This window comes from Heteronotia binoei, chromosome 7, assembly GCF_032191835.1.
Source record: "Heteronotia binoei isolate CCM8104 ecotype False Entrance Well chromosome 7, APGP_CSIRO_Hbin_v1, whole genome shotgun sequence".
Lineage (NCBI taxonomy): Eukaryota > Metazoa > Chordata > Lepidosauria > Squamata > Gekkonidae > Heteronotia > Heteronotia binoei.
In genome coordinates this window covers 40,874,878-40,902,535 of record NC_083229.1, presented here as the reverse complement: position 1 = coordinate 40,902,535, position 27,658 = coordinate 40,874,878, and the positions used below count along the sequence as shown (strand labels likewise).

Genomic DNA, 27,658 nt, shown 5'->3' with positions numbered 1-27,658 from the left:
AAAAAGTATTTTTAAGGCTTGAGTCTCCTATTCTCCCCTTCTTGACTTGACAACTAAACATAAATAATGCTCCCCAATAAAGATGCCTCCATTACAGCACTGTGTAGCATCCTAGGCTGCAGAAAGGGAGAGAGAAATGCATGTCTGTTACCATGGTGCTGACCTTTGTACATATGCCTGTGTGTATGTAGACTGGTAGCATGCCACAGACAAGCCAGCCTTGCTTTTGTCTTGAAGTTACACTTTATTCTGTCTCCCTTTGCACTTTCATCCACAGCCTCACAATTCCATCACCCTGTGTTCTGCTTACTGTTCAGCAATTAGAGTTTAAGTATGTGTCTATTCCAGAAAATAGAAATTTCTCTATTCCAGAAATTAAACATTCATTTAAAAAATGATACAGGATAGAATCTGTGTTTCTGTAAGCAGTAGTTTTTCTAGCACACACGGTCTCTGAACCATAAAAATTGTGAAGATTCTCCCACCTTACTTTCTGGCCTCAGCTGTATATGTAGTGTACTCAGCTCAATTTCTACCATTCTGGTAACTTTCTAACAGTACCTGGCCCCAGATTTCTAAAGCTCACCTGCCAACAGGAGCTTATGAGTATCTTGGACAGATGTGTGCATTTGTCAGGTTCTTGCAATCCTTTTCTAGCAAAACAGGTGGGATTAAGTTTCTAGACACATGTATGGATCTGTCATACATGTAAGAACCAACACAGTATAATAATTTGGCACTGGGGACCAAGGTTGAAGTCTCAGGATGACCATGTTGTTCACTGGGTAATCTTGTATCAGTTGTACATTGTCAGCCTGTGAGAATAAAGCGGAGAGAGAACCAGGTATGACACTGTTAACTCCTTTGAGCAAGTGTGGAACAAAAGTGTAAATAGATGAGGAGTAACAAAAAGTTGATGTTTGGGGAGAATTTGCACATTGATTTGATCCATCAAAATGTGGCTTTCTCTAATTGTGCAGATTTCCAACATATATTTGAACAGGAAATTTCAACCCATACTCTTAAAGTGCTAGGGAGGTCACTACAAAATAACTTTAGCAGCAATCTTGCCCTTTGTACAGGTGAACACCAGAGCAGTAAACTATACTTCCTTAAAACAATCCTTCCGTGGCTGCTGATTGCAGTAGGCCAAAGTGACAAAAATAATTTAAAATTACAGAAACTGTAATTTAAAATTACAGAAACCCATACATAAAAATAACAGACCCACGTCAGCTAGGCGTGGTGACCAACTCCCTTCCTAACCGGGTTGCGCAGGCATTCTGAAGTCTAGAAGAGACATACTCAGGCTGAAATTCTTCGGCGTCCTTCCATAGCCTCGGGGCCGCAGCAGAAAAGGCCCCGCAGACTGCATTTACTGGCTGAAAATCTCTCGAAGCAAGAGGGCTCTCACCACACTTTGCTGCGCTAACAAAAGTCGCGAGCGCCTCGAAATAAAGTCAAACGTGGCAACATGACCACCACCGTGCCCGTCACCCGTAGTTTAGGAGCCGGAGATCCAGCAAAGGAAGGGATTACAGACCGCTCTGAGCCCCGGAACGTCTCATTTTTCAGTCTGCCTCATTCCGAAAGGGGCCACAGCCCCTACTTCCCCCAAGATGGCGGCGGCTCCGCCTTTTGGCTCCGGCGATTGGAATCGAGCGGGGCGGGACGTGGTCGAGGCCCGTCCCCCTCGCGGTTTGGAGGTTGGTGTGCGCGCGGGTGGGGCAGCAGAAAGGCTGGCGACAGCGGCGGTGGAGGAGCTTCCTAAAGAGCCAGAGCGAGGAGCCGCGGACCTGGAAGCAGAGCCGGGGGAAAGGCGCGCTTCAGCCTCTCAGTAAGCAGAGCCCCCTCGGCAGCAGGACGTCGCTCGGGGGTGAAGCGGGTCTCATTCCCCCCACACGCACCCTGGCTAAAGCCGGCGTCGAAAGCTTAACGTCAGAAACTTTCCTTCCCCGGTGGATCCGCGGCCATGTTGGGATCCCGCCTGTGGGGAAGCTCCCCACCCGAGGGAGGAGGGGAGATGTTTTTGCCAGTTTGGGGATGGGAAAGGAGGCGGCGGGTGGAAAGCAGATAAGCGCCTTTTCCTCGCTGTGGGGAGTCCTCCGTCAGTGGGTCCCTTCTGCCCGTCCTGCTGAAGCCTCAGGTTGCTGGGTTAGGAGGAGCGTCCCTTAGTTTTGGCTGTCGTGTAGGGTGTCACGTTGGTTTGTGGTGTCTGCATGTTGAGGGCAGCTCTGTGTGGTGTCAGGTAACTCGCAGCTCTTAGGCTCCCATTAAGGTGGAGTGACACGCCTGCAGGCCGGGGGTCTTCTCCCTCCCTCCACACACCCCTTATTGACGGTGTGTGGAAAAATAAGTTACCAAAAGGGGGCTGCTCGCATTCGACGCTTCTAGGTTTTTAGGATCCGCCTGTGAGGACTGCTCGCTCAACCCCAAAGTACGGTATGTCCCACTCTGTTCAGTGGGGGCTTCTGTTCCAAGTACGAGCAGGCAGAGTGCCCAAGTTGCGCACCAGCCGGTGTATGGGAGAAACTTCACAGCCGCGTGCCCTTACTTTCTTGTTCTAGAGCTGCGTGTTTGGGGTGCCCTGGTTTCTTAATAGACAAAATGAAAGTCTGGCACACTTTGCCAGAGTTGAGAGCTTCTCATCCAGCTCTTCTGTTTTTCACCTTTACTACTACAATAAAAGAGCTTCGCGGATTGTTTACTGGGTTGTGCGCGCCTGTAAGAATACCTGTTTGAAAACTAATTCCAGAGACGTAGTTGTGTTGGTCTGTTGCAGCCAAAATAACCAAGATTCTTGTGTGACACAATAAAGGCTAACCAGTTCATTGGATTGCAGTTTTCTGATGTAGCGTCCACCTCGTGTTTCTGACCAAGTGAGTTCTATGGCTCTGGATAATTTATGCCAGAATAAATTAGTAAATCTTTTTGCACTGAGAGGACTTGAAAAATAAATAAAACCTGTGTGTATTGCTTCTTCACAGAGGGAGTTTCATAATGCTGTGGCATGTGTTTATTTGCATCAGAAGACAAGGAACTACCTGTGCCTGTGGTTGGCTAAGCAAGTGGATTCCCTTCTGAAGGAAGTTAGCTGAATTGTTTTTAGGTTCCTCTATGATTATGCCTAGCCTGAGACAGCTGCTATATAAGCCTCTAGTTGGAAAAATCATGCCCTATCCTGGATTCTGCCAGATATAGTATTATTTGTTTCTCTTTGTTGGAACAAGGGATTCTGTTTAAATTTTGAGGCTTTTTCTGAGCGTTTAGATTTTGTTAATGCCTCCTCTTGCAGGTTATATGTGCTGCCTGTAGAACATCATTAAATGTTCTTGCAGTTTCTGAAATTTGATACAAATATGTCCAGTTAGTTGCCACTTTCTGTACAGGCAATTACCTAATTAAACTCCCGACTGCCCACAAAATTAAAAAAAAATTTTTTTTGCCCTTTCCAAATGATTCTTATTTGTACATTGCAATACTGCATTTATAATTTTTATTTTACATTATGATAACCTATGGTTATAAACTAAAAATGTAAGCCCAAAAGGAGTCCATTCTCATTTGTATGTTTTTTTAATTAAGAGGCATAAGGGCTTAGGGTTAAGGAGTTTATCTGTAGCAGTAATATTCTCAAACAAGAGGGTTCAAAGGAAATAATCAATGTATATGTGTGTGTGTAGGGTTTTGGACTCCTGTTGCAAATTTCTGTACAGCGATTGCTTCCTGCTCCCCTCCCCCCAATAGTTCTATATTGTTTTTGAATTAGCATCTGTCAATAAAGGGACTATCACAATTGATGTCTAAATTGTAAGGGATTGTCAGGAGACCTTAGCTATACTTATTCATGAGTTTTATATTCATGAGTATTTTGAAGGTTAAGTGTTGTTGTTGTTGTTCAGTCGCACAGTTGAGTCCAAGTCTTTGCGACCCCCATGGACAAAGTCATGCCAGGCCCTCCTGTCTTCCACCATCCTCCAAAGTCTGCTCAAATTCGTGTTTGTTACATCAATAATACTGTCCAGCCATCTCATCTTTTGCCATCCTCTTCTTCTTTTGCCCTCTGTCTTTCCCAGCATCAGGATCTTCTCCAGTGAATTCTCCCTTCTCATTTGGTGGCCAGAGTATTTGTGCTTCAGCTTCAGCATCTGTCCTTCCAGGAAACAGTCTGGGTTGATTTCCCTTAGGACTGACTGATTTGATCTTCTTGCAGTCCAAGGGATTCTCAAGATTCTTCTCCAGCTCTCTCTCTCTCTTGGCTTGACTTCGCGAATGAAGATTTAAGAAGGGTGCAGTAGTCCACGTTTGCTGCAGGCTCGCTGGTGGCTGACAAGATGTGGTGGCTCCAGCACCACATCTCAAAAGCATCTATTCTTCTGTGCTTGGCCTTCCTTATGGTCCAGCTCTCACAGCCATACATTACTACTGGAAATACCATCGCTTTGACTATACGGACTTTTGTTGGCAGGGTGATGTCTCTACTTTTTATTATACCACCCAGGTTCGCTATAGCTGTCCTCCCAAGGAGCAAACGTCTTTTAATTTCATGGCTACAGTCACCATCTGCAGTGATCTTGGATTAAGTAGTTTCCCATAAAAGATAATGTTGAGTCCATTCTGCCTCTTTCTTCCCTCCAACGGTTTATAGTGCCAATCATATAATTAATCTGCTAAATTTGGTATATGTGTATTGTCATAGTGCATAGCACATCTTAAGATAACATAAGCAAACGTTATGAGTTCCCAGTCCAATAATCTTGTTGCATGAACTTTAACACAGCAAGAAGACAAGGGGGAAGATGGTGAGATGGATAAAGCAAGGGTAGCATAGATAAATGTGTCAAACGCAATCACATTTATAGAGAATCACAGAGTTAGAAGAAGCCATACAGGACACGTAGTCCAACCTCCTGCTCAATGCAGGATCAGCCTGGCCCTAAAGCATCCCTAAGGAGTGTTTGTCCAACCGCTGCTTAAAGATTGCCAGTGAGGGGAGCTCACCACTTCCCCAGGTAGTTAATTCCATTGTTGAACAACTCTTACTGTAAATAAGTTTTTCCTGATATTCACCTGGTGTCTTCCCACTCTTAATTTAAAGCCATTATTGTGAGTCCTCTCCTCCGCTGCCAACAGGAACAGATTCCTGCCCTCCTATAAGTAGCAGTCCTTCAGATACTTAAAGAGAGCTGTCATGTCCCCCCTCAACCTCCTTTTCTCCAGACTGAACATTCCCCTCAGCCTTTCCTCATAGAGCTTGGTCTCCAGACCCATGATCTTCCTCGTACTCTCCTCTGCACCCACTCCGTTATGTCCACATCCTTTTTGAACAGAGGTCTCAAGAACCCATGATCTTCCTCGTACTCTCCTCTGCACCCACTCCGTTATGTCCACATCCTTTTTGAACAGAGGTCTCAAGAACTGTACACAATACTCCAGGTGCAGCCTGACCTGTGCAGTGTACAGCAGGACTATAACATTTTGTGGTTTGGATGTTATGCCTCTGTTGATACGCCCCAAGATGGCATTAGCCTTTTTAGTCGCTGTATCACACTGGCCGCTCATTTTTAAACTTACGGTCCACCTGTATCCCAAGATCTTGTTCACACACACTGCTACCCAGAAGGCTTTGTTTAACTTTATAGGTGACAATGACTGACTTCTGGACTTCTTACATAACACACAGTTTATTTCTGTGATGTGCAGCTGCCTTTTGGCTTGTCCTTTTTCATGGAGTACCTAGCCTTGGTTTCAGGAGTTCTTTTGCCTTTCTTACAAAAAGTGCATGCCACAAAATACCTAGATAGGGAGAGTAGATTGTATACAAATAAAACATGGAAGCTTACTGGGTCATTTTAGGCCATTCTCAAACTCTCTTTTATAGTCACTGCATATGCAGGCCCCCCCCCCCTTCCCTAACAGTGTGGCAAATAATGCCCTGGAAGCCATTTCTTGCATGGGAGGATGGGGAGGGGGAATTGCTGAAGCTTGTACTAGGGTCCTGACCAAATCATAATCCTGTAGCATTGAACAGTTTTTTGCAGTTGCTGTCCAGCTGCAAGGAGCGTGAGTCAGGTTGTGGTAACTGAGATCTGATTTGTTAAACATTGTAATGTCTGGTTTGGCATGAATGTCCAGGGTTTGGACTGTCATTCTGTGGCCAAGGGGACCATTGCACTGTTGTGGTTATAGGTCTTTTCAGGTTGTTTGAGAGGCATACTTGTTAAGAGTTCATCCTCCCTTCAGTGAAGAAAAATGCTAAATATTTTCAAAATATTGTCTATAACAGGGGTGGCCAAACTGCAGCTTGGAAGCCACATGTGGCTCTTTCACACATATTGTGTGGTTCTTGAAGCCCCCACCACCCCATCTTCTGCCTTGCAGAAGGCACATCTCTTTAAATCACTTCTCCAAGAGAAGCCAGCTGGTGGCTTGGAGAATGCATTTAAAGTTAACATTTTCTTTCTATCTCTTCCTTCCTCCCCCCTCCCCCATCTGTTTCCCTTCCTCCCTCTTGCGGCTTTCAAACATCTGACAATCATGTCTTACAGCTCACAAACATCTGATGTCTATTCTCTGTGACTCTTACATTAAGCAAGTTTGGCAACCCTGGTCTATAATATATTGATAGTAGAGTTTTTAAGATGTTCAGCAATAGCTGTGCTTTCTTGTGATTGGTGTTCTCTTTAACTTGATGTCTTTGCATAGCATTTCCTTTTGTAAGCAATTGCTGGCATGTAGGAAGGTGTAATTGGGTTTCTCTTATCCAGTGACAAGTTCTTTGGCTGGCTCTGGTAATTATTGGTCCCAGCATTTAAATCATGAGTCATCCTCTTGAGCATGTAGATGGGCTGAAAATTAATGGTAGTTAAACCTGTACTGTAGGATTCTTTACGCTCTTATTTCTGTGACTTGAGAGGTGCTATGCTGCTTTTAGTCTTCCAGACTAAAGTAACCGCTGTTACTTTTATAGCAACGTTTTTCATAATTTTAACAAACCACTTTCCTTGCAATTATGTTTACAAATACCCTTGTTTCAGATGACCATTTGTTATGTAAATGTATTTCATAGATGATGAAGCCACACTTGGGATTTGAATTTTAACAAGGTAATGCTATTCTTTAAGTGTGATATACCTGAAATGTATGCCATGAGTAATGATTAGTTAGTGAATCTAAGTAGACTTGCATCTATCTTTTATTGCACTTAAGATATTGGCTGTTTACATGAAGATATTTGAGTCTACACTCTCATGATGTTTAGTTATGCACTTTGTTTATTATGGCTGGGCCAGGCAGATGGGAAGGAAGAGAAGGACTGTGCAGACTCATAGGAGAGGGAATAATAAGGTCACCACTTTATTGATTACAGGTTCTTTAGATCTTAGTGTAGCATGGGTGAGGAAGGACGAGCGCTGCTGACAGCCTGACCCACCTGTTGGACATAACCTGACACAGGAGTACTCCTGCTTAAAACAGGGAGCTGGATTTTTTGCTGCTGAAGAACTGAGACAAATCTATTTAGAGACCCATGTGTTAAATTATGTGTAAACAAACTATGTCAAGACAACAAAAGTAACCTTTGCACATACTTACAGGGTAACATTTTAAAAAGTGCTAGTTTCACTGAGTTTTTAAATTGAACAGAACTTGTACTATTGTTAGTGTAGTTACTGTGCCTGTAAACAGAGAAATTCTGTCACTGGTAGTAGATTTGAAGTTTCATTTTCTAAATCTTGAAAACACTTCTTGTAGTAAATATATAAGCAGGGGTGGCCAAACTGTGACTCGGGAGCCACAAGTGGCTCTTTCACACACATTGTGTGACTCCCAAAGCCATCATCACCCTGCCAGCTGGCCTAGAGAAGACATTTCCCTCTTTAAATCATTTCTCCAAGCCAAGTCAGCTGGCAGCTTGGATAATACATTCAAAGGTAAAGTTGCTTTCTTTCAACCTCTCCCTCCCCTCCTCTATCTCCCTCCTGCATTTGACATTCGTAACTTGTGGCTCTCAAGCATCTGACATTTATTCTATATGACTCTTATGTTAAGCAAGTTTGGCCACCCCTGTACTTAAGCCTATAGTGGTAATTTAAGGAAAACATCTAGCAGCATTTTTTTTTGGGGGGGGGGAGTATTAAAATACTGTCGTATAGTTCCTGGTGGCCCCAGTTTTTAACATAAGATCCCAAATCACTTAGTCAAGCCACTTGTTCCCAGTACTGCCCAGATGGGGACCTCCAAGATTGAAAAGGAAAGGTCCCCTGTGCAAGCACCAGTCGTTTCCAACTCTGGGGTGATGCTGCTTTCACAGCAGACCGTTTTACGGGGTGGTTTGCCATTGCCTTCCCCAGTCATCTACACTTCCCCCCAGCAAGCTGGGTACTCATTTTACTGACCTTGGAAGGATGGTAGGCTGAGTCAACCTCGAGGCGGCTACCTGAACCAGCTTCCGCTGGAATCGAACTCAGGTCATGAGCAGAGGGCTCCGACTGCAGTACTGCAGCTTTACCACTCTGTGCCACGGGGCTCCAAGATTACATTCAGACATAACTGTAAGAGGATGCTGGCAACAAGCCAGGTGTGTACACAGACTTGTGTGCATCCCTCATTCCTGCTGCCTTCCTTTCCCCTTCTTGTGTGGAGCAGGATGAAGGAATTCTGATTCAAAAGAAACTTTGATTACCTATGAATTGGGACTGCAGGATCTCAGGCTAACTGTACCTAATTTTCTCTTCTTTTTTTCCATTTAAATTTTTACTAAGTTTTTAACCTAGTTTTCTCTTCTGAACTTGGGTTCAGCAGTGATTTCAAATCTTGTCTTTCAAGGAAGCGGGCGGAGAGCTAAGTTGTATTCATATGTTGTGTTGTTTAAAAACAGGCTCCCTTCATTGAGAAAGAAGGGCGAGGAAACAGAAGCCTGATCCCAACAACAAACTATATTTGTGCTACATGTTGACAACATCTGAATGCAGTCTAAAAAGTCTATGAGCAATATAGGAACATAACACGTCTCTCCTGTTGTTTGGCTCTAGCATCTGGTTTTCAACAATATACTGCCTCTGAATATGAAGATTTCATTTAATTTTCTTAGCCTGTAGACATGTTTATTTTATTTTAAAATTTTATTTAAAACCCATGCTCCCCTGTACAACAGGGCTCGGGACAACATTTCCAATATACAAAAAGGCCTTGGCTCTGGTTGAGGACAGCCGGTTACTTTTCAAGCCAGGCATTACCAGTAAGTTTCTTCTCTCCTGAGCGAAGCACTCTTTGGGGGATATACTAGGAGAGGTAGTCCCGTAGATACATAGGTCCCTGACTGTGTAGGCAGCTACACTTGTGGTAACTCAGCTTCACTTTTCCCACCCACAGGTGGTGGGATAATAAGTACAGAAATTTAATATATCAATCCCAAAACTAGAATTGGTGAAACTAATCAGCTGAGCATTGTTTCAAGATGGATAGCTGTGTTAGTCTGTCTGTAGCAGTAGTGAAGAGGAAGAGTCCAGTAGCACCTTAAAGTCTAACAAAATTTGTGGTAGGCTATGAGCTTTCATGAGTCACTGCTCAGTTCTTCAGATACCTGTGCCTGTATTCAGGTATCTCAAGGAGTGAGCAGTAACTCACAAAAGCTTATAGCCTACCACAAATTTTGTTAGTCTTTAAGGTGGCGCAGAGTGGTAAAGCTGCAGTATTGCAGTCAAACTCTCTGCTCACGACCTGAGTTGGATCCCGGCAGAAGCTGGGTTCAGGTAGCCAGCTCCAGATTGACTCAGCCTTCCATCCTTCTGAGGTCGGTAAAATGAGTACCTAGCTTGCTAGGGAGAAAGTGTAGATGACTGGGGAAGGCAATAGCAAACCACCCCATAAAAAAGTCTGCTGTGAAAACGCCGTGATGCGACGTCACCGAGTCGAAAACTACTGGTTCTTGCACAGGGGACTACCTTTACCTTTAAGGTGCTACTGGACTCTTAAGCAGTCTTTGCCATCCATGCACACTTTTATGGGAAGGACTTGAGCTTGGTAGATGAAAGGAAGCTGCTTATTTTCAGTAGCTTGGCAATGGAGGAAGGTGGTAATTCTCTCACATATTTATTTTCTAAAGTAAAAGTGGTATCCTGTTGGATGTATACATTCCTAGTTTGTGTTGTCTCTAATTACGGCCTGTATGGTAAAGAATAAATTTTATACACTGTGCTTTCTTTTGCCCATAACAATACATACATTGTCACTGGGGCATCTGAACTTATAAAGGTCATATTGTATGCATTCATAACATACTGTACTCTCTTGCCATCAGCATCACTTTCCAAAGGGTTTGATATCTTAAGCCTAGCTTTATCCATGGCTCTTACTGTTTCTTGTTGTGTAACTATTTTACTATCTGTGACTTCTTTAGTGGTTCGGATTTCAGCTTTTTCCTTTAATCTGTTGAGTTCTATTTAATTTAAATGATAAATTATATTCCAAACTTAATATCATGGAATACTAGTAAATGACTTAAGTGGGATGTCTCTTTTAATCTGCAGGTTCACAAAGGTTTAATTTGTGTTCCAAAGATGCATATGTGAGGGTTAAAAATCTTACTCTGATATGCCAAATAGCTTTGTCACTTGTACAAGCAAAGTATGCCTATGAATGAAGTGGCTTGGGCCTTTGCTTTTCAAGACAGAAAAAATAATATTGCACCAATACTTTATATAGGCACTAAATCACTTAATATAGGTACTTCCAGTCCTGATAGGGGGTTCTTTTAGAATTTTTGAAATGTGTTATAATTATTACCAATCTAGATCCGCTGGAGAAAACACTCTCAGAATGGATTTAAAAGCTAGTGAACAGCGTCTTTCTCACTTTAAAGAATGAACAATAGCATTGCTCGGAGGGACAGTCTTTGCAGCTGTTTTACAAACATTTTGAACTCTCCCTAATTAACTTATTCTGCCTCCTGTCCTTCTGCAAACAAAACAGCATCTGTGTTATACAAGTGAAGATCCTCGTATGTGCTTATAATCCATGCATATCTGTGGTTGGGGTTTTAATCTATAACTGCATACATGAGTCTCCCCTCTATTTGAGCCTCACAGCTTGAGAGAATCTGATGTGCTAACCACTGCACCATGCTGGTTCTTATAATAACTTGTCCTTTAGTCTTGTGAAGATGATTTTTAGAGTGCTTGATTCTGTACTTTTTTTTAAAAAAAGGTAACTAAACAGTAGAGCTATACTGAGCTAATGTTCAAATAGTTACACCACCTGATTCCAGGGGGCTAACATAGGCTACATGGCATGGCAAAATGCAATAAAACAATTAAAACAATAACAACATTGGACTTACTACAACCAGGTCTTAAGTGTACCAACCAGGAACCAGCATTACTTCCATCTTGTCTGGATGCCTGTCTTCACTGCTAAAAAGAACTGAAGTAGAGTCTTACAACAGTAATAGTTTACAGCAAGGATGGATACCTTTGTTATTCTAGGGGACCTCTCTGTTTTCAAGGCATTAATCCATGTACTTTTTCTTTGTACGTTTTCAAGCTGGCTTGGTATTTCGTGGAAGTAAAATATATTGCTACTTTGGAAAATGTTCTCTGAGAAAATGAGGCTGTTGATTGGAGGAGGAGCATTGTGGATGACTGCTTCCTGCAAGATTGTCTTCGTGGGGCAGTTGGCCATGTTTGTTGCTTTTCCAGAATGAAAAGGGGGCAGTACAATCAAATGTACATAAGATGCACAAGAAGTCTCATTGCTTCTTTCTCCACAAATGGAACTTCTGGCAAATCATCAAACCTCATTTGAAAATTATTAGGGCAACTAGAAACTGGGCACAATTACTCTATGGGTTAGATTGGTGTAGAGCCAGTTAGGTGTAGTGGTTAAGTGTGTGGACTCTTACCTGGGAGAAGCAGGTTTGATTCCCCGTTCCTCCACTTGCAGCTGCTGAAATGTCCTTGGTCAGCCATAGTTCTTGCAGAGTTGTCCTTGAAAGGGCAGCTTCTGTGAGAGCTCTCTCAGCCCCACCTACCTCACATGGTGTTTGTTGTGGGGGAAGAAGATAAAGGAGATTGTAAACCACTCTGAGACTCTGATTCAGAGAGAAGGGCAGGGTATAAATCTGCAGTTGTCTTCTTAGATGTGATTTGCGGTCATCCCTATCATACAACATAGTTAAAAACCTTTAGCTTGTGATGTGATGATGGTTAAAATGTTTTAAAAGGAAAACATTGATACAAAAAGTAGGTATGTCAGCTGAGAATCATGCGCTTTCAGAACATGGGAGCATTTGTAGTGTTTCAAGGTCTTCACTGAAAAGCAGTCTTTTTTGTGGTAACCCTTGTACAGTCTCTCCTAGAAATTGCATGGTCCTGTGAATAACAAAGCAAAATCGCATTAGGAAACCAGGCTGCAATCGAAATCTGTGACACTTTGTATTACTGAAAAACTGTGTAAAATGAGCCAGACTATGGCTGGCACAGAAAAGAAAGTTAATGTGAAATATTACAGAAGCTTAGTAACTCATTTCCCACATGCTGAAATTGAGGGAACTTGAGCGGAATAGTGACATCTGTGGTAGGACCAGTCATAGGTGATTTCAAACTATGCTGTATAATGAAGTTTATAACTGTGTCAGAGAAGAAGCATGAGTGGAAGAATGGAGTGTGAACCAGTTAGGAATGAATGCAGTTGGGCGCATTATTCTCTCATTGCAGTCCAGTGAAATTAACACCCCACTAACATCTTTGTAATACAGTATCCTATCAGCCCTTACTCTAGTTCAGCTGTACTCTCATGCATGTGCAAGAGACACTTTTCCCGTTACTAGGGCCAGAGCAAGAAGCACTTGTTGATTCCAAGCTCTCTGGATTGTAGTCAGTTTTTAGGTCTTAGTTTTGTTCCTTATAATACAGGGTGTGGTCAGATGTCCATTTTTTTCTGGTACAGCAGCAGATGCTGTTTGGATCTAATGTGCATGTCCAGACATCCACATCTGGGAGCAGTCTTTAGTCAAAGTCAACCCATCATGCACTGACTTCCTTGCGGACTTTTTTGATAGTGGGGTAAATGTGGCCTACCACGGGAAAAAAATCACAGCAGTCGCTGCACAGTGTGTTATAGGTGTTCCAAAATGGTGTTTGAAATACAGCAGGGAAGGTGGTGATCTCCGCCTTCTTTCCTGTTTGAGCCAATCAGTGTGAACTGCTCTGCGGAAGGATCAGGGATCTGTCAAAGTGGAGCCTTGACTGCATACTGCGGAAAAGCTCATGTGCGAGGAAACGATCTCTGTACGCTAATTCAAAGCATCTCTTATGTACATGCACTTTATCCTGTAATGAATGGGGGAGGGGGAATGGTCTGTCTGAATGCACATTAGCAGGATGTAACAGGATGGGTATCCAGTGAGGCAGATCAATATCAGTGTGCCTGGATGGTCAACACCTTTTCAAAAAAGAATGGACATAAATTGCAGCCCTTCAGTAGCAGGTAAAATGCTGCGTCTGACTGCAACCATATTTGTATTTTTAAGAAGTAATGCCCTACTTTAAATTGTTATGGTTTTTTCTTGTTTGTTGCACATTCCATAGCAAGTATAAAAATTCATTTCTGAACACTTGTTTTGAATTTAGAGAATACCTTGAATGTGAGAAGCATACCATTTTTGTCTTGATTTTGAGTTCAGCTGTACAGCTAAACATCTGCATGTAAATTGGTATCATTTTGCAAGCTTTGAAGGAAAACACTTTCAAATATTTTTTACATAAATAATTTCACGTGAATCTATTTTTGAACCTTCTGAATAGAAGCAAATATTTGAGAGGTGGAAGGAGGATGGGTAAGTGTTCCAGAAAAATTCTTGCCCCTGAGTATCAGATGTCTTGCAGTGTAGCTGAACTTTGCCTGCATAGTGAGCTGCTGTGTCATGTGGTATTGTCAAACCTCCCTCTTTCAGTTTACTCAGTATCGCATTTACAAAGCATGAACTTCTTACAGAATTTCTTCCTCAGAAATAGAGTGTGTATCTGTGTGTGAGGACTGAGGACAATAGTTTATGGTTTAAATGAGGTCTTGACAAATTTTCTTTGGCCCTAGAAGCTGATCCTAAAATTAAGAAGCAGGTTCATTTTTTCAGCCTTTGGATTTTCATATTTTAATGACAATATTTTTAGTTATCAGTCTTTTTACCACAATCTAATCCAAACCTCTTCACAGATTTAGCCCTTTGTATTTCTGTGTAGAACTGCTACAATAAAATAATTGCTGAAAATAGTGGGCACTACAATAAAATTTCCAGGTGCCATGGCAACCTGGCACCTGGGATAAGCCATGATTTAAATGAAGTCCCTGCAGTGTTAAAGGTAAGTGAGTGAGTGGAAAGACAAGGAGAAGGCTGTGGTACGTGGGACTGTAAAAGTCTCTGGCTAGCCTTGTGAATACTGACAATGCATTTATTTTAGCACAAAACATTGATTCATAGACAAGAGACAAACTTCTGTGAGCTACCTCCTGTATTGAAGTGGAGGAGGAGAATCATAGCTTGTTAGAAGGTGTTCAATAAGTCTGACAGTAAATAATTATAATATAGGGGTGGTATTTCTTCATATATTTAATTTGTAGTGTTATGCATTTTTTTTTGAAAAAAATTTCAAATAACCTTTACCATCCTCCCCTAGTTGAAGGACTTAACATCTGTAAATGTAATGGAGAGCCAGTTTGGTGTAGTGGTTAAGCGTGCGGACTCTTATCTGGGAGAACCGGGTTTGATTCCCCACTCCTCCACTTGCACCTGCTGGAATGGCCTTGGGTCAGCCATAGCTCTGGCAGAGGTTGTCCTTGAAAGGGCAGCTGCTGTGAGAGCCCTCTCCAGCCCCACCCACCTCACAGGGTGTCTGTTGTGGGGGAGGAAGATAAAGGAGATTGTGAGCCGCTCTGAGACTCTTCAGAGTGGAGGGCGGGATATAAATCCAATATCTTCATCTTCTTCTTCTTCTAAACTACCTGTGCTGGATCTGTAAGACCCTGTTTGTTGATCCTGACATGTTATTACGTTAGGTCTTTTATTCTAGTACAGATTGTTATAACTTGTTTTATATGTTAAGTACAAGCAAATGTATCTTGTCTTAAACCAAACATCCCAGACTCAGTACTAGGCTTTGAATGAGTTCAGTAATGAAGTTCAGTAATTCGGTGATCCAGATACAAGTAACTTGATGTGTTCAACTTCGAGTGATGCAGTTTGATTCTGTAGCTCACCAGTGCCTTCAGTCTTGAAAGGTAGTGAGAGGAAAAGAGGGAGGAGAGGAGGATGACCAAAGAGTAGATCATACCCTCTCTACTCCTGGGGTTCTGTGTCCTTGAAGTCAACAACAATTGATAGGTCTTCATATTGAATACTCAGGAGTAGAAAGGGCTCAAGACCATACAGGACAGGATAGTGCAAATCTGATTATCCATAGTTTTGAAGTATATTGGGCATTGAAATTAATGCCGAAAATAACAAAGGTATAAGAAGAGGAATGGCTGCTAACTGAGAAATACTAGAGATATGAACTTGGGAGGAACGTCAGTTTGGAATTTTTCATTTGGCATTCTGCCTTTTTTGTATATTTCTAGGAAAAGGATATAATGACAAAAGGTTAAGAAGGATTTCCTCACACAATAGTGCTGATGACGTAAACTTTTAAAACTCAGTAGAAATAGTTCATATTTGGTTGGAGGGTGTTTTTTTTCTCGGACACATTACTTAATCTTCCAAACAGGAACTCATATAGCTGCAGTCCATACAAAAATATCTTAAACTCTGATTTACATGGTGTTGGTGAGCTAAACACTGTTGGATGAAGGTCATTACAACTGACAATCATACTTGAATTTGCATTTACACTGTTTTGCCAGTAAGATCATGTTTTCTTAGAAGAACATAATTCAATTATATTTTCAGTTCTTATTTCAGAAATTTGAGCTTAAGTTCACAGATAAGCATTTAAATTTTGTTAGTTGCATTGTTACACTAAAAACATTTGGGGAACAACAGAAGGGATCCTTAGAATCTGACTTCTGTTTTTATGGATGACTGTGAAATTAGTCTCATCAGCCTCATACATTATTCTCCAGTATCCTAAAGAGAGTTACTCCAATCTAAGCCCATTAATTTCAATGTGTTTAGACTGCAGTAACTGCATAAAATTGCACTGTAAGTCTTGTAGATGTTCTACTGAATGTCTGAAGGTGGAAATGACCATGCATTCTTGCCAGATTGTTAAAATAATGTCTCCTGACAGGGAACCTGAAAAGGAAGAGTGACTGTGTTTTCATTACACAGATTGTAATATTGAACCTTCTTTTGGAAGTTGGGAGTATAAAAGCAGTTTTGGTCCTGGCCACTGCTTCTTGGACTTGAATCTCACCAACAGGGAAGAACTGGTTGATGAGGTGAAAGTAGTGAGCACTGTGGGTAGTAGTGACTATGTATTTTTGGAATTTACAGTCTGGAAAGGGAAAAGCTGTACATAAACATATAGGTTGGAGTTCAGAAAAGCAATTTTTTTTTTCAAAAATAACTATGAAAAGCTATGGCGTAAAATGGATGAAAATATGATAAAATGAAATAAGCTTAACTTGTCATTGCTTGGAAGAATAGCAGCAATTAAGATGAATATTTTGCCGAGAATAATGTAAATTTTTTCAAACTATTCCGATTGTGAAAGACCGTAAACAATTTAACAAATGGCAAAGGAAGATTTCGGAATTTGTATGGGCTGAGAAGAAACCAAGGATTAAAATGAAAGTTTTAATAGATGCTAAAGAAAGAGGAGGATTCCAATTACCAGATTTAAGATTATATCATGAAGCAGTTTGTTTAGTGTGGATAAAAGATTGGGTGACGCTGTTGAATAAAAAACTTTTAGCGTTGGAAGGTCATGGAAATAAATTCGGCTGGCACGCTTATATGTATTATGGGAAGAAAAAGATGGATAGTTTTTTTTCTCACCATTATATAAGAAATAATTTGTTGAATACCTGGATGAAATATAAGAAATATTAAGATGAAAGAAACCCATTCTGGATAGTGCCAGCAGAAGTGATAAAAATAACAGCTGAGACGGGTGAGGAAAAATGGCTGTCATACAATCAACTATTAAAAATACAAAGTAGCAAAATAGAATTGAAAACTGCTGTGAAGTTGAATAACAAATACGATTGGTTTCAAATGCAACAAATAAAGAGTTTGGTGGAAAATGATATTAAAACTGAAGGAATAAGACGAGAGCAAACAGAAATGGAAAAAGTTCTGCTTGGAGATAATGAAAAATTAATTTCAAAAACTTATAAGTTACTTTTAAAATGGTCTACAGAAGATGAAGTAGTGAAATCTCAAATGATTAAATGGGCAATTAATGTAAATAAAGAAATACAGATGGATACATGGGAATATTTATGGAAGAACTCTATGAAACTTTCAGCATGTCAGAGTATTAAAGAAAACTGTTTTAAAATGAAGTATAGATGGTATATGACTCCTAAAAATTGGCAAAGATGAATAACAGGATGCCAGACAGATGTTGGAAATGTAAAAAAATGAAGGTTCTTTCTACCATATGTGGTGGACTTGTGAAAGAGCGAAAAAGTTGGTAGATGATCCAACAAGAAATTTCTAGGATCTTGGGATATGAATTCAAGAAAGCTGCAGAGACTTTTCTGTTGGGATTACAAATGGAAAAATTTCCAAAAGAAGATAGAACTATAATTTGGCACTTGCTCTTAGCTGCTATGGAAGCAAGAAAAAATACCAGAAAAATGGGATTGGATTGTAAAAGTTATGACATGGAGTGAGATAGACAAATTAACAAGACCTTTAAGAGACTATGATTTAGAAGTTTTTAAAAGGGAGTGGAAAAAATTCAGAAGTTATGTAGAAGACAAGTGGAAAGTAAAAGGACTTTGCACAATTTTTGATAATGATTAAACTTTAGAAGAAAGAAGAATATTAATTTTAGTTCTTAGGAATTAAGGGTACCTTTGAATGTTAGTATTTTGAGTAAATAACACTGGCGGGGGTCAAGTAACGGGGAGAAGGGTGATTAGAAAGAAGCATATGGGGTAGATGAAAAGAAGTTATTAATGGAAATTGTTACCATATGTTATTAATAAAATTGTTTAAAATCAGGAAAGCAAATTTTGACGCAGTTATGCCGGGTAGAATCCTATGGTCAGAAATACTTAAGGAGAGAAAAGAGTTGAAGAGGAGTGGGAATTTCTTAAAAGTGAAATATTGAAAGCACCATCACAAATGATTCCTGTGAGAATGAAAAATGGGAGGAGCCTAAAAAAGCCAAGGTGGCTCCATAAACAGCTTTCTAAGAAATTAAAAAGCCTCTTATAGGAAATGGAAGGAGGGCCTTATAACCAAAGAGGAATATAAACAAATAACCAGTGTTTGTAGAGAGAATGTTAGGAAAGCTAAAGCTCAGTATGAGCTTAGGCTAGTGAGAGATGCTAAAAACAAGAAAAAAGGGTTCTTTTCTTATTTGCAGAGTAAGAAAAAAGAGCAAGGACATGGTAGGCCCCTTGTGGGGACAGAAAAGTGAAATAGTAACAGATGAAGAAGAAAGGGCAGAACTGTTTAATTTCTGCTTTCCTTCAATCTTCACTTGTGATAGAAAAGGTGCTCAACATGACAAAAACAGAACATATGATGAGGGAAGGGAGTTGCAGCCTAGGATCACCATTGTAGTAGTACATAAACACCTAGTTTCTTTAAATGAAACGTAGTCCTCGGGGCCAGATGAACTGCATCCAAGGGTGCTAAAAGAACTTATAGATATAATTTCTGAGCCTCTGCCCATTATTTTTGAGAATTATTGAAAAACAGGTGAGGTGCCAGAAGTTTGGAGGCAGGCAAATGCCCCCATCTTCAAGAAAGGGAAAAGGTGGATCTACGTAAGTACCAACCTGCCGGCTTGATGTCTGTACCTGGAAAAGTTTTATAGTAAATCATCAGTCAGTCAGTCACAGTATGTGGCTGTGATTACTAAGAGCCAGCATGGGTTTCTCAAGAACAAAATATGGAGTGAAAGTTACAAACAATTAGAAAGGAAAAGAAACCCCAACACTAGGCAATATATTAATAATTCAGTCCCTTTGATTCTGATAAGTTTTAACGGGTAAGGAGGATAAACTTATAAAGAAATTTTATAATTACCTTATGCAAATGAAACTAGATGACAAGATAGTGAAAGATGTGATAGTAAAATGGTCTAAAAACCTGGGGTATAACATAGATCTTGAGCAATGGGCGCAATTATGGCAGGTGAACTGTAAGATGACCAAATTGGTGAGTTATAAAGAGAACCTATTCAAGATGTTCCATAGATGGTACATAAGACCTGTACAATTAGCCAAAATACATTCTGGAACATCCTTAAATTGTTGGAAATGTGAGGAAAACCCAGGTCTTTTTATCACAGTTGGTGGACATGTAAAAAGGCGAAAATGTATTGGTCTAAACATGAATTCCTTCAAATAATGCTTAAAGTGGTGATTCCCTTCAATCCTGAAATTTTTCTATTAAGTTTAGTTAAGAAACATGTGGAGAAAGAAAATTTTCATATTGTAATCCACATTGTTACTGCAGCTAGGATATTATATGCGAGATATTGGAGGCAGGAAAAAATCCCGAATATGGAGGAATTAGTAGAAAAAGTTATGCAAGTAGCAGAACTTGACATATTGACAGCCATGTTGAATGGGAATTCAAAACAATCACCTTAAGAGAAATGACTTAAATTATGAGTGGATACAGAAAGGTGGAAACTGAATTTATCAGCCAAATTAGTCACAGGGTTTTTTAAAAATTGTAATAATGAATGTTAGAGTAATTATAACTGAGTATTGAAATTGAATGTATAAGGAATACAGGTGAAGTAACTACCTTTGTTCTCTGTTTTTTTAAAATGTGAATGTACTTAATGACAAATCAATAAATAATAAAATATTAAAACTAATTCAGTCCCACGCTGCAGTGTATCTCAGCCCAAGTAGTCCATGCGAAGACCCTGGGTTTTATTTACTTCGTTTCAATTATTTCAATCTTCCACAGTGGTGTGGGTGTCAATCAAGTAAATCCGGATGTCAAATTAATTTTCACTTAACTCCTAAGTGTATTGCTCTGAATCAAATCTGAAGACGTCTGAAGATTTGAATGCTGGCTTGATTCCATTGTGTATTAATTTGTACTGGATGAAATAAGGAATAATTAGGAAGATGGGACATACAATTCCTGGAGGTTCTTACATGATTTGATTCAGAGGGACATGCTTAGGAGCTAAGTGAAAATTAATTTGATGTCCAGATTTACTTGCTTAAAGCCCACACCACTGTGGAAGATTAAAATAATTGAAATGAAGTAAATAAAACTCAGGGTCTTCATATGGACTACTTGGGCTGAGAAACATTGCAGCATGGGACTGAATTATTAATGTGTTGCCTAGTGTTGGGGTTTCTTTTGCTTTCTAATAATTTCTCAAGAAATTAGTCATGTCAGGCTAACCTGATCTCCTTTTTTGAGAAAGTTATTACCTTGCTGGATCAGAGGAGTGCTGTAGACATCCTTTATCTTGATTTCAGTAAGGCGTCTGATAAGGTTCCACATACTATTCTTGTTGACAAGTTGGTAAAATGTGATTTAGATCTTGTTACTGTTAGGTAGAACTGTAACTGGTTGACAGATTGCACCCAAAGAGTGCTTGTGAATAGTTCCTCATCCTCTTGGAGAGGAGTGATAAGTGGGATGCCTCAAGGATCTGTCCTGGGACCTATTCTGTTCAGTATCTTCATAAATGATTTGGGTGAAGAAATAGAGGGAATGCTTATTAAATTTGCAGATGATACTAAATTGAGAGGGGTAGCAAATACAGTAGAAGACAGAGTCAGAATAAAGAATGATATTGATAGACTGGGAAACTGGGCTAAAACAAATAAAATGAATTTTAAGGGAGATAAATGTAAAGTTCTGCATTTAGCTGGGAAGAATCCAATGCATCATTATATGATTGGGGAGGCTTGTCTTGGTAGTAGTATGTGTGGAAAGGATCTAGGGGTCTCAGTAGACTGTAAAGAGAACATGAGTCAGCAGCGTGATGCAAGAGCTACAAAGGCAAATGTGATTTTGGGCTGTATCAGTTCAATTTATTTCTTACAGTCTGTGACCAGCACAGATCATTATACACACTGCTTAGAGTTTTAAAAGTGCTCAATCAGTTAAATAGGCTGTATCAACAGAAATATAGTGTCCAGATCATGCAAAGTGGTGGTATCATTTTGCTCTGTTCTGGTTAGCCCCACCTCGAGTATTGTGTTCAATTTTGGGCGCCTCATTTTAAGAAAGATATAGACAAGCTGGAACATGTCCAGAGGAGGGCAACGAAGATGGTGAGAGGTCTGGAGACCAAGTCCTACGAGGAAAGGCTGAAGGAGCTGGATATGTTTATCTTGGAGAAGAGACTACTGAGAGGTGATATGATCACAATCTTCAAGTACTTGAAGGACTGTCATATAGAGGATGGTGCAGAGTTGTTCTAACTTCAGATTCTAGTTCAGTATGCAGCTGGGCTAGCCTAATGGAGCCACAGAGCTGAAAGGATATACGTAGGAAACTTTCTAGCAAATGTAATGGAAATACAGTCAGCCATTCAAGTAGAACTAATAGCAAGTACCTTGAAGATGCGTCTATGCCTTCTCTTTTTTTCTTAGTATATCTATAGTATCTTTCAGCAAACTATGGATTGTTTTTCTGTGAATGAGTCTGTAGAAATTATTTCTAGCTAATTTTCTAGAAGTGAAAAATCATTTGTCAGTAAACTTTGTGTGTGAGGGAAGAGGGTATGGGTGGACAGACAAAGAAGAGGAGGAGATTGGATTTATACCCCCCCCCCTTCACTACCCAAAGGAGTCTCAGAGTGGCTTACAATCTCCTTCCCCTTCCCACAACAAACACCCTGTGAGGTACGTGGAGCTGAGAGAAGTCTGACAGAAACTGCTCTTGAGAGGAACAGCTCTGTGAGAACTTGTGACTGACTTAAGGTCACATCAGCAGGTGCATGTAGAGGAGTGGGGAATCAAGCCTAGTTCTCCAAGATAAGAGTTGATGCACTTAACCACTACACCAGCTTTTTCACCGTAGCAAACTATGGTTTGCTATTACAGACCACTGGTTTTATAGATTTGTAAAAGCTGTTGAAATGGACCCTATTGTACACAACAGAACTATTTCTGGGCCTACTATAACTGACATGTTTTTGCCTTGTAAGCTTTAATTCCTTCACTTGTTCTAGCTGCACTTGCTTAATGAAAAAATATTCAAGAAGGCATAAATTGAAGAATCTGTCTTGGTCAGTAATTGGAGAAATTTATAAAAGGTGACGGAAATGCTTAAGCAGAGTTCTCAGATTTACATTTTATAAAAATGAATTTGTAAATCTCAGTACATGATTCAAATATTTCAGACTTAAAATACAGTACTATTTATTCTTAATATCTGGCATTCAGAATTATATTTCTTCTGGAAAAGGCTATACTATTCAGCCATCATTGCTGATAGGTGCTTTCATAGGCAGAGCTGTGGAGGAGATTGAATAAGTAGGTGCAGTTTTGGATTGGTGGAACTGAAACAAAGTTTGGTTGGGAGAGGCTTGAGTACACAGTGAGAGATGTAGCACTCCACCTTTGAAGGCACCAGACATCTTCTGTGAATGTATGATAAAGTTCTTTGGCAACAGTTCAAAGAGATTTTCCAGGTCCAACTTGCTAGCAGTTTTTCTGTCTGTTTTCCTGAAGTTGCTCCTCTTGTTTGAATGCACATGCTGTGTATCTAAACTCCCTGAGGTTTAAAAAGCTGTATGATGATTTAAGTGTTGAAGTTGCTAAAAGAAAAGCTTTCAGAAAACCTGTGGTTTCTGCATGCACATAACATATTCCTGAGTTTAATTCCATTCACTGTAGTGTCTGTATGCACGTAACATATTCCTGGGGTTGGTGCCATTTATCAAACTGTTGCATTGCTCTAACGGTATTCCTTTATGTTTTCAGGAAACTAGTGAAAGATGGTGGATCGCTTGGCAAACAGTGAAGCAAATACCAGACGAATAAGCATAGTGGAGAACTGTTTTGGAGCCGCTGGGCAGCCTCTGACTATTCCTGGTCGTGTTCTGATAGGTGAAGGAGTCCTAACAAAGTTGTGTAGGAAGAAACCAAAAGCAAGGCAGTTCTTCTTATTCAATGATATTCTTGTGTACGGTAACATTGTCATTCAGAAAAAAAAATACAACAAGCAGCACATCATTCCTTTGGAAAATGTGACTATTGAATCCATCCAGGATGAGGGGGATCTACGGAATGGATGGCTTATCAAGACCCCAACTAAATCTTTTGCAGTGTATGCTGCCACTGCTACAGAAAAATCTGAATGGATGAACCACATAAATAAATGCGTTTCTGATTTGATTTCCAAAAGTGGAAAGACTCCCAGTAATGAACATGCAGCCGTCTGGGTCCCTGACTCTGAAGCCACTGTATGTATGCGCTGCCAGAAAGCAAAGTTTACCCCTGTCAATCGTCGACACCACTGCCGGAAGTGTGGGTTTGTTGTGTGTGGGCCCTGTTCTGAAAAAAGGTTCCTCCTTCCAAGCCAGTCTTCCAAGCCTGTGCGGATCTGCGACTTCTGCTATGACCTCCTTTCTACTGGAGAGATGCCTGCATGCCAGCCAGTGAGATCGGACTCTTACAGTCGGTCACCGAAACCTCCTTTAAACAATATATCTGATGATGACGATGATGATGACAGCAGTGACTAAGAAAATGTCTTGAGGTTAGAACTGGCATTTGAATCTCTGTTGCTGTGTGAGGAAGCCAGGCTCTTCAGAGGCCTACCCTAGCCATAAAATTGCCTGAAAAATTGTCAGCTCGAATGTGCCTCAATCTCTGAATTTCCTAGATATAGAATAGTTACTCTCTCTGCAGGGACAGACTTTTGCAAATATATCACTTTCCAGTTTTGTATACTTGATTTCCTGTGTAGGGGTGAATTGGTCTTTTTGCCCTCTCCCTTCTCACTTCAGGATAGAAAACCAAGTACCTTTTTCTTACCAACAACCATCCCATACAGTGAGTAACGGAAATTGTATTCCTTTTTAATATTGGTAAGGCATTAAAAGTGCATAGAACTCATTTTTTGTATGTGCATCAAACTGAACAGAAACCAGGCTTTGAAACTGATGTTATACTATCATCCTCTTAACAGATACATACTTAAATGTCATTAACTTTTATGCAAAGATTTATATACCAAGCAGTGCCTTGTAATGACTGCACTGTTGCAGGAAGAACTAACATATTGTACCCTTTTTGCAATTGCATGCCACAAGCTGAGAAATACCTGGTGCTGTTGACAGTAATTGCTGTCCTATAACTAGGATTTAAGAGGCAGATGCTTTGGGTACACTACATTGTGTGTAAGGGTCACATCACACAAAGGTGTTTCCTTTAATATGTCATGTGAGGATTGACCCAGCACTGTTATGGAGTCCGGCTGAGCTCCGCAACAGCATGGAGCTTCCTTGGCCTTCATAGAATGGGGACTGCCCAGTAAATCCACTTGAAAAAGTTCTAATTTAATATCTTGCTACTCTCAAGTTAGGGGTGAGAAATTGTTGTAGCTATGGAGTCTTGGTTATTGATAATTGTATCTGCTTAGATCATGCTATTTCTTGTACTGTGTTTGATTTGCTATTTATAAAATTACTTCTACTAACCTTTTTAAACATTAGGAATACGGTTATTAATAATTAGAATTTGTTTTAAAAGCACAATATGGGAATATGTCCCAACCAGCCATCTGGGAAAAAAAACTTGCAAAATGCCCATCCTGTATACACAGCTGACCTCGAGATACAAATAAACTGCAAATGACTTAATTTTAAATACATAAATCCAGGACCAGGAGGGATAGTGCAAAAAAAGTGTTTTCAATAAAGTTTTTACCTTTTAACAATACATTCTTTTCTACGATTCTGTCATTTTTAGAGAAACATGACATATAGCTCTGTGAAGTTTTGAAAAATCCCAAGACATATCTATATTTTTATATAACTGTAGTACGTTTAAAGGATTTATGTAGTAAACCCCTGACAGAATTGTGTGAGTAATCTATAGCACCTGAGATTTTATAGAAGTGTTGGATATTATTTGTAAAACAAGATTATAGTATCTAGACATTTGTTTCTAAAGTGACAGTTTCTGCACTGTTGGGTTCATCTGGCAATAACTGGGTGATATTTATTGAATAAACAATCAGTTCTCCATCTTGCACTCGTCTCCCAGTCTGTAATCTGGTTGCTTTTGCACAGATGTCAATTTTAAAAGAAAATGACATGAAGGGTACCATCCATGTTTAGCAGTCTCCCCTTCCTTTTTATGTGGTTTGCTTGGGAATGTGTTGGAGATAGTGCAACAGTTCCTGCTATATTATTCCTATCCAGAGTTAATTGTCCAACTGTAATTCCCATATGTGAATAATGTCAACATGAAAGGAATTGTGCATTAATTGGATGGCAATTCAGAATTGCAGGCATGCTTACACACTTCACTCAGAACCTTTCTACAAGAAGATTATCCCTACAATATCTCCAACTGCTCCTTGAGTTTATTCCCAAATTCAGGAGTTTGAGGCTTTAACAAAGACTCCCTTTTAAATCACTCTCACAATGCTTTGCTTTTGTAATGTGCAGAAGGATATATTTTTGACTTGCTTTGCAGTAGACATAAAGATCTGTATTAAAGCTGTAGGCCATGAAAACACTAAGAACCAGATGGGCAATATTGCAAATTGGTAGCGAGAGATGGATGAGTTGAAGGGCTGAGAAGAGTGATCTTAGGCTGGAATCTTAGCAATGCTTATGCTGGGAGCAAGTCCTACTGAATACATTCCAAGTAAATGATGGCAAGGCGGCCATCTTATGCACACTTCCTTTAGAGGAAGTCCCACTGAAGTTGGTGTGGGACTTTCCTCCATGTAAAGAGCCATAGGAGCTGGCTGCAAATGTATGCTTTGTCCTCTGAAAGGATAAATTAAGGATCTTCGAGATGGTAAAGTATTAAGATAGATCTTGATACAGTTTAGCTTCTTTATTCTTACCCTTTGCTGTATATTAAATGCTGAATGTCTTCATATATTAAACGCTGAATGTCACCGTTATATTTCCCCAGTTATCTTTGTACATTGCACAAAGGCGTCAGCACTTTCTAACCTTCATGAAAACTTACCCTCTGTTTGGCTCTCCCCATCTATCCCATCCTTGTCATTATCTGTGAATGAAATTCACACTATGCTGCAATGGATCCCTGAAGCTGTTACCAAATTGACATCTGTAGAAGAAAATAATCCTAAAAATAGGTGTGTGGAAATAGGATACCACCTTTGTGACTTGTTCAGAAGTTGTGGAAAATAAATGTTTGTCTTACATGTCTCTCTGTGTTAAACTTTTAAAAGGGCTTAATAAATGGTTTTGTAATTTTGTTTGTCAGACTGGACTGATTTCACTTTGTGAAGTAGTTTTGAATAAAAAGGTAAAGGTAGTCCCCTGTGCAAGCACCAATCGTTTTCGGCTCTGGGGAGATGTTGCTTTCACAACGTTTTCACGGCAGACTTTTTACGGGGTGGTTTGCCATTGCCTTCCCCAGTCCATCTATATTTTCCCCCCAGCAAACTGGGTACTCATTTTACCAACCTTGGAAGGATGGAAGGCTGAGTCAACTTGAGCCGGCTACCTGAACCAGCTTTCTCTGGGATCGAACTCAGGTCATGAGCAGAGGGCTCCGACTGCAGTACTGCAGCTTTACCACTTTGCGCAAGCAAGTCTTTATTTCTTGACCTAAAACATTCTAAGGAGAAAAGAGGTTACCAGTGCAGTTTGAAAATGGCCAGAACACCAAGATTAGGAACATTTAAAACCGCTGTCATGTAAGAAAACATCTGCAAGTATAATTCTCTAGTGGAGTGTTTTTATTAAAAGTGAAACATTTCTTCCCAGTCCTTAAAAACAAAATCTATAAGATACTCAGAGGTGAACTGCTGCTGTGGGTAGTAGCTAATAACCTACTGAAGTTTTTTCTTTTTCTGTTTTTGAGGCAGACTTTCTTTCTACTTTGCATGGGCTCTATCTGCCTGTCTACACATAAAAGCTGCTTTGGAGAGTAGTAGAATACTGACTGAAAACTTGGTGTAATGCAGTAGTTAAGAAATGCAAATTCTGTGTTGAGAATTATTATGAAAGGAACTGAAAATAAAAGCAAAATGTCACATCCTCTATTCCATCTATGGGGAGGGAAGAAAGCAATCTGAACACCATGCCAGGGTACAATTCATTTGAGAAGAACATTTAAATTTCACAATAATTTCTTTGAAACAACACTGTGTTTTATAACAAGTGTTGTGTGCATGCATTTACTATATGCTAAGTCATTTTGAGTGCCAAATTTCAGGAATGGTCTCATAAAATCTGATACAGTACAAAAGGATCAGAAAAAGAAAACTCTGAAATGCTACAAAGCTGACCTATTCTTTGCAAGAAACTGCTGCTGGTGTGTGAAGATGACCTGGAAAATT

At 40.1% G+C, this 27,658-nt stretch overlaps 1 protein-coding gene across 1 annotated transcript; it reads left to right on the top strand.

Annotated features, from left to right (window-relative positions):
- Positions 1 to 1,702: 1,702 nt before the first annotated feature.
- On the top strand, positions 1,703 to 26,569 carry PLEKHF2 (pleckstrin homology and FYVE domain containing 2). Its single transcript, XM_060243473.1, has 2 exons — positions 1,703 to 1,837; positions 23,086 to 26,569. Exon 2 carries the CDS (start codon positions 23,100 to 23,102, stop codon positions 23,847 to 23,849), a length of 750 nt encoding a protein of 249 aa, XP_060099456.1. The 5' UTR covers positions 1,703 to 1,837; positions 23,086 to 23,099; the 3' UTR covers positions 23,850 to 26,569.
- The last annotated feature ends 1,089 nt before the right edge of the window (positions 26,570 to 27,658 follow it).

Coding starts and splice junctions, on each gene's coding strand:
- PLEKHF2 (XM_060243473.1), top strand. CDS start 23,100: ATGGTGGATCGCTTGGCAAACAGTGAAGCAAATACCAGACGAATAAGC.